Source organism: Sesamum indicum, linkage group LG12 (assembly GCF_000512975.1).
Source record: "Sesamum indicum cultivar Zhongzhi No. 13 linkage group LG12, S_indicum_v1.0, whole genome shotgun sequence".
NCBI lineage: Eukaryota > Viridiplantae > Streptophyta > Magnoliopsida > Lamiales > Pedaliaceae > Sesamum > Sesamum indicum.
Window position 1 is genome coordinate 1,675,355 of NC_026156.1, and position 7,748 is coordinate 1,683,102.

Sequence of the window (7,748 nt, forward strand, 5' to 3'; positions counted from 1 at the left end):
TATCACGTATTTATATAATTCTACTGAAAAAAAAATACAAATAAATTTTGTAATATTATAAATAAGCAAATTATCCCCTATAAAAAAAATAGTAAATCACGATCCTGTTTAAGGAGGTAAATTGCTATATTTTAAAAAATACGGGGATAAATTAATTTTTTATAGAAAATAATTTGCTCATTTACAATATTACAAAATTATATATATATATATATATATTTCATTTTTTATTTGATAAAGACAAAATTGAAAGATAAAACATATACGCATATACATATAATATTCGTAGTATTAAAATATTATTATGAATTCTTTATTTAATGATAATGAAAACACAATTCTATAATATATGCAGTAGTATATATAATAAGGAAGGAGAATGACATGCAAATTTTGATTGGCTGAAGTCCTACATATATTATAGGGATAATTACACTCTCCTTCCTTAAAATTTTGTGTAATTACACTTAAATTTTCTATGATGTAAAAAATTACATTTACTACTCTTGAGGTTTTGCATCAATCTAACAAATAGATCTCTTCGTTAATTAGTCAATATTTATATAATTTGCCGATTGTTAACAAAACAAAAAATGAATAAAGATTTATATTTACACTTAATTGACTTATGTAACTTACTGCAAATCAAACAAAAAATTTCTTACTAAACTACTCTTTTAACGATGATATATATACATCTTCACATGCATCAACATGTGATTATGTATAAGGATAATTTTGACATAAAAAATTTATTTAACCTGCAATAAATTAAAAATAAATCAATTGAGGGTTTCTCAAATTTTTATTATTATTATTTATTTTTTCATATGTAATACATTAATAATAAAAATTTATTATTTATTTCTTCATATATAATTCATTTTAGATTAAAAAAAAACTATATTAAATTACCTAAATTTACAATGATATTTAATATTATTTAATAGAAAAAGTAGTTGAATATATTATTTTTATTATATAATTCATTCATTTTAGGTAAAAAAAAACTATATTATTTAAATTGATATTATTTATTGAAAAAATAAAAAACTAGATGAATGTATTGTTTATATTATTACAATTCATTGTATATCGAAAACTATGTTAAAATACCTAAATCTAAAATGATATTACTTATTGAGAAAATAAAAAGTTTGAATGTATTCTTTGTAATATATAATTCTTTGTAGATCATAATATGATATTACTTATTGAAATAATAAAAATTACTAAAATGTATTCTTTGTATTATTTGATTTATTTTAGATCAAAAACTATATTAGAGTACCTAAAATCTAAAATAATATTACTTATTAAAAATATTCTTAATTAAAAATCAAATCAAAAGTAGTTTCTTTAATTTCATTTTTTATTTCACAAACATATGGTATGATATTTTCTGAATATTGGGGCAAATTTAGTCGGGCAGGGAGGGGATGAAGGTGGGTTTGATGGGGCGGGGACAGGACAGGGCCATGGTATTGACGGAGCGGGGACGGAGTGAGCCAACCCGTTTCGTTGCCATCACTAATAATTATTCCTATCTTATGTTGGCGTAGCTTAGAATACCTTAAATATTTCAAAATGTACAACTGCTTAGAATACCTTAAATATTTCAAAATGTACAACTGTCATAGTAAACGGGAAAGAGTCAAAATGTACAACTGCTTAGAATACCTTAAATATTTCAAAATGTACAACTGCTTAGAATACCTTAAATATTTCAAAATGTACAACTGCTTAGAAAGAATGGGTGAGGCTGAGCTGCTGCTGACTATAGCTCAGTTGATTAATGTGTATATAGATTCAACGCGTACCCTACGTCAACAATGGAAACTCGTAAATTAATTCCCCAATAACCCAAACCAGTGCCACGGCAAATAAACACTTCACCATTGACAAGGCAAAAACTGAGGACAATGTGATCGCAGAATTTCCATTTTCCATTATGACATGAACATAATGTAACGTAGAAATGGTAGAAGTTCATGTTTCGTCCAACAACCTATGGAAAAGATGAGCATGTATAATATAGAAAGGAATAGCCCAACGTGGCAACCATAAGGACAAGTTCACTCATTCCTCCAAACCCCAATGTTCTACAAATCAGGTATAGGCTCAGCCCAACAACTGCAAGATTTTTCCCACAGTTCAACCACCAAATGTGCAGAGAGCATTTAGTGTACACAATTGCCAAAAAAAATAATAAATAATCCACAACATCAAATAGATCACTTTCATCCGCCAAAAAGAAATCCAGCTGCTTGTTCTTCATTGCCGTCAAAAAACTTCAGAGCTTGAATCACTTGCTCCCTTCCAAACCCTAGCTCAACCAGCTTTGCGACTTTGGCTTCAAATTCAGGTCCCTGCACAAATGAAACCAAATGCCACGAGCTTAATCCTGGTAAGTTAATGAGTTCAAACTGACTACGTCAGGCAAAGGCAAGATGGTAGACAGGACATTAGTATATAATTAAGTTATAGGTATGATCATAATATATAAAACTAACAAACACGTATTGAACGCACTGATAGACTAACATAAAGTTAAATTATTGTAACTAGAAAGTACCTGGAAAGTACTCTTGCCAGTGCTTCCTGTAGTTCATTTAGAAAAAACATTAGTTCCAGAGCAGTAAATTCAGTGTACATGCACAAGAGCTTCACACAAGAACAATGAAAGAGCAATAACATATACACGGTATGCAGACCATCACCGGCAAATGTATAAAAGCCCAGCTGTAGTTCATAGAATGCCCAACTAAACTAAACTACACAAGAATGAGAGTAATCTTTCATACATATATGAGAAAGAAGAAATATGTATGCCCGCTGTTATGAATCCATCATGTTTCCCATCTCTGCCACTCGGAAGCATTTACTCAAACAGATATACCCCATAGCATATTAATATTTCTTGCCTCAACCCTCAGTCCCTCTGCCACTTGTAAAATTTCGAACAACTCATTGCATAGTTAATGTTGGTTAGCTCCAATCATTTGTCCCATGAAACTAACAGGCAAGGACTCCAGACCTCGGTTTCAGTATAAACATAGGAAATGCTTATACAGGAGAGTTCAACTAACGTCACACAGCATTTACAACTAAATGCTTCTTCAAGAAATGTCAGAACTAACCAGAAGGGCCTCCTGGTGTACTAATGTGCTCTTTAGTTGCGGATGTAGCCTGAAAACCAGAAGAGATTGATCAGAATGCTTGGCCACAATTTGTTATTACAAATGAGTGTACATATGCTGTAGCAAAGCAACTCAACCGAGAAACCATGCAGAACACAGATATTGAACCCATCTTTCACAAAGCTTAGGGAATGGAACAGGTAGTCCCAGCAAGTAGCCTATATGCTAGCAGATAGAAAGCAGATTATGGTTCTCTAAATTGACAGAGATTTCAAGTAACCTATTCCCAAAATTGCTTTTGATACGTATAGTAAACCTGCAGTCAAATAAAATCTAGTGGATGCTCTGAACACTGATACTTCTAGAAACATCTCAAGCATTCATTTAATTCAATTTGAGATAAATGAGAGAACTTTTTAACTAAAAAACTGCAGGATACTTCAACAGTAATTCTAGTGAAGCCAACACAATCTCCCCACAAAATTAAGGAATCAGGTAAAAATGTAAATACAACTAATAGCATGATCGTTAGATATCCTTACTTGTGTTCCTGAGCTAGAAGCTTCCTTGGCGTGCCTCTCTTCATCCAAAAACTGTGTAGGAATGTCCTTTTCTAAAATTTTAAAATCAATGAAAAATAACTCAAAAGCACAGTTTGAGCAACTTAAAATACTGAAGCTCAATACCAAATTTCATAACCAATGAAAAAGTAAGCCTCAGAAATTGAAGAAAAAATACGAAATTCTACCTGCCAAAAAAGGTACGGCAACCTCTCCTCCACCAACTCTCAGTACATTCTCCTTCAGATCAATAATGCACTGCAGAAAAAAGGTAGTCTAAGTACATCAATATCAAAGTAGGCTTAGAACAGAAGAAAAGGAACACAAAGATAAAGACATTACTTGGTGTTTGCGAAGCATATCCAGGCCAAAGAGAAATTCCATGTTGGGTGCATCCAGCACCAGAAAGGAACAAGGGTAAAATATACTTCCAATCTGCCACATTATTATGGAAGTAAACATGTCAAATTCAAGAGGCATGGCATATTATATGAAACTAGACAAAAGCACAAGCACCGAGGGATAGAAATAAAAAACTGGGGAGACAAATACTCAGTTAGCAAAAAATAGAAGTAGCAGTTCATATTTGCATACCTTGATTGGGGCAACATGTATCCGACCTAAAATCTCAGACTGACCAACTCCATGAGCGATACCCTTATACCGAGTATCCAAAAGCCTTAACAATCTGGAAGAACATAAAGCCAACAGCATCCCTATCAATAAAAGAATAACACTAGACAAACCAATAATGTCCACGATGCAGAAGAATCTAGAGGATACATTACCCACAACGTTCAGCACAACTTTTAGATATAATTGTTGACTGAGCTCCACTGTCAACAAAGGCCTGCAAGGAAGACAAAAATTTTTTTACCTTGCTTAAACTGGGACAAACCTTGCACATTTACCACAAAATTGTCCATATTGTTAAATTGGTTTTACATTCTAACTTATAAGATCCAGTGCAAGTGGTACTTGTGGTCAAGTATCTGACAGCAGCCAATATAAGAACTAAAAATTGTGAGGTTGAACTATGACATATATCCAAATAAAAAATGAAACCCAACTCTTTCAAAGAATCGGGTGACTATTGATGTTTTCCTTGTATGTTAGTTAGGTTGGTTCACAAATAGTGCCCCCAAAAATAGAAGCAAGGTCTTCCGGACACTTCCACCTTGCTCCTTATTTCCTTGATGGGATTTGGTTTTATTCGAATCTTTCTCGTAATGGGGCATAAGCTGATGAACGAGCAACTAAAGAAAATAAAACCGCGTCACTGTACCAATTCAGTACCTTCAATGGGACACCATTAACTTCCATGTCAACATACAACATTACCTGGAAACAGAATATACATGTAAATTTTACTTTAAAAAAAATAAAAAATGTATTTTACCAGACAACATAGCAATACGTACCACTCTTGCAAATGCTTCAGGGTTGTATTCCAAAGCCGCGGCCCAGTTCTCATCAATGCCTTTCTGCCAATCATGAAATGATTTGTTGTAACCAACGTAAAAGAACTAATATCCATTGCAACATTCTTACAAACCAAAAACCACAAAATAAATTGCTAAGTACCAAACTTGCTGAATCCCATGTTCTGAACCCATATAAAAATCAGAGGAAAAAGGGATCTAAAAACCGATGTATTATCTCAGTGCCAGGATTACTATGATCTTACTACAAACAATAGAAACATTACAAGGGTACCAACTAAAACCAGTTCTTTTGCATGGTCCTCAATGATCAGCTAGCCGACAAAAGGTACTGAGACAGTTGAACATCTAATAAATGTGATGAGAAAAACTTGGACTCGAACTAAAGATTATATCAGCTGCCTCAAACTCATAAGTTGTGCACACAAAAAAATAAAATTGATAAATCATAATCAAACACTTCAAGTGGTAGCCACAAGCTCTCTTTCTCACTATCCCTGGAACTTCAAGTTAAAAAGCCACAGGTGCTGAGTAACATACAAGATCTGGTTTAATAGGTCAAAGAACAGCCACACATCTTTAAAACGTCTATCATCAATCTTTCCAGAGGAACGCTCATAGATGCAAAGAATAATCCATGAGCTGATATCCTATGAGTCTGCCCATTATAAATCACCTAGAAGATTAATGTAGGAAACTATCTGACCTGGCGAATAGCAGCTTCTATTTTCTTTTGTGCCTCCACGTCAAATGGATCTGCATATAGTAAAGCCTATGCAAATAAAAATTTTCAGCATATTAATTTCTCAAACAATGATCCACAAGACTCAGATCAGAATAGTCATAGTCCCAGAAAGAATTGTTATTATTTGAAGAAATCATAATACAATTTAGTGTTCAGATCAGAGCAGTTTATATGAGCCCGGAGAGGATTGTTATTACTTCAGAAACAGAATCAGAATTTAGCACAGGGCAATGACGGTGATAATGATTAGAATACTTAGAAAATGGAAAACACATATCACCGGAAGGGTATAAACAAGCAGCAAAGCAACCTCTCCCAACACCAACCAGGAGATAGGAAGCATAAGACTCAAGCAAATTTGCATTGTCACACTGAGAATGCAAATGTCAATCAACAGTAGGATAACATCATCTGAAAAACCAGAGCAAAAGGTAACCACTCATTCTCTCAAGCTTGAGACAGATTCAATTAAACTTAGTGATACCGAAATATGTAAACATGCCATATACTGAGTCCCAGTTCACCTACTAAAAAGGTGAATTTCTGTGTAAAGTTCACAATCTTTCAAAATTGAAGCATTGCATATGGGGATTGTGGAGGACCCAAAAAATCAATGATGAAGAAATAGCTGATACTTACCAACTCCTCCTCTTGTTGACGCCTTAACTCAGATCTCTGGCGATGTCGTACGCGCAACAGATCTTGCAGCTTGTTCAAATCATTTCCAAGAATCACTTGTGCTAACTCAGGATCACTCTACCAGTTCACATAAAAATTATTTGTAGAACAAATTACCTTTAGACTAATGAAAATACGCCAACAATCATAAGCTAGAAAACAAATAGGGAGCATTTGAACATTGCAGCCAATTAAAAGAATTTAATACCATAGAGCTTACTAGAGATATTGCAATAATATTGTAACGGAAGATAGCAGGGGCTCATGATCATGCCTTTTACTATTCAATTACTCATTTCACCAGCCAATCATCCTGTCATGCATCATAGTTTTTTCTTCCTTCCATGTTGACCATTCTTAAACGAAAAGGGAGTAGGATTAAATAATAACACCTTTTTCAGGATAAGATATAGCCCATATATATATAATCTTCCAGTAAGGACATTTAAGTTGGTCCAGAAAGTCTCTGTGCTTGAAAATAGCTACTTTTTCATGATATTAACTAGCACCTGCAACAATTTTGGCAGTTATTCAACAAAGGCGATAACTTGGTCAAAAACCATAGATTATCATGATTAATCATATTCAGGCCAATATCAAGACCCAATTCTTCACGGCAAATAAAGCCCAACAGGCTGTATCAGCAGTTTACTAGAATGAAACCAGTGGTACTCAGACAAATCAAAGGGTCAGGCAGAAACCTAATTTACAGCACATGAACAGAACCCAACAGCTTTACAATCCTTTTTCTTAAGCATTTTACAAAACTTGGGCCAGTATTTGCATGCTCTGGCAGGTTGTACTATGAGCATGTGCCCGTTGCTATCAGGAAACAAGCCCATGAAATTTAAGATAGTAAGGGCGTACAATCACAGTAGTCACTGAATGGTGTGCTCATTCTCTTGATCAACAGGCCTAGGGAGCCTTTAATGTTCCCAACCATGTGAATTAGTAAGTCAATTTACCTCTTTGTTGCTATTTTTTTTCCCTACTGCACTTGTACAGTCATGCCATTACAAGATTGAGCGATCACTATTCCTTAATTGTTTTATCTTTGTGTAAACTAGGAGGCAGGGTTCTCTAATTTTCAATCAAGGTAAAGGGCCCTATTACAGGTTTCCCGACTTTCTATACCTGAAATAGTTGGGCCATCACATTAGAATCGTTACGCAACTGCTGCTGG

The 7,748-nt window shown here is 34.0% G+C and overlaps 1 protein-coding gene across 1 annotated transcript in view; it reads right to left on the reverse strand.

Moving 5' to 3' along the window:
- Positions 2,025–7,748, reverse strand: part of LOC105175011 (DNA damage-inducible protein 1) — a gene marked incomplete in the record, with an annotated part of 6,847 nt that continues 1,123 nt past the window's right edge. The window contains 12 exon segments of the mRNA XM_011097306.2: positions 2,025–2,369; positions 2,576–2,601; positions 3,141–3,189; positions 3,683–3,753; positions 3,889–3,958; positions 4,043–4,135; positions 4,295–4,388; positions 4,489–4,550; positions 4,997–5,041; positions 5,122–5,184; positions 5,849–5,914; positions 6,527–6,643. Coding sequence (XP_011095608.1) covers positions 2,241–2,369; positions 2,576–2,601; positions 3,141–3,189; positions 3,683–3,753; positions 3,889–3,958; positions 4,043–4,135; positions 4,295–4,388; positions 4,489–4,550; positions 4,997–5,041; positions 5,122–5,184; positions 5,849–5,914; positions 6,527–6,643 — 885 coding nt within the window.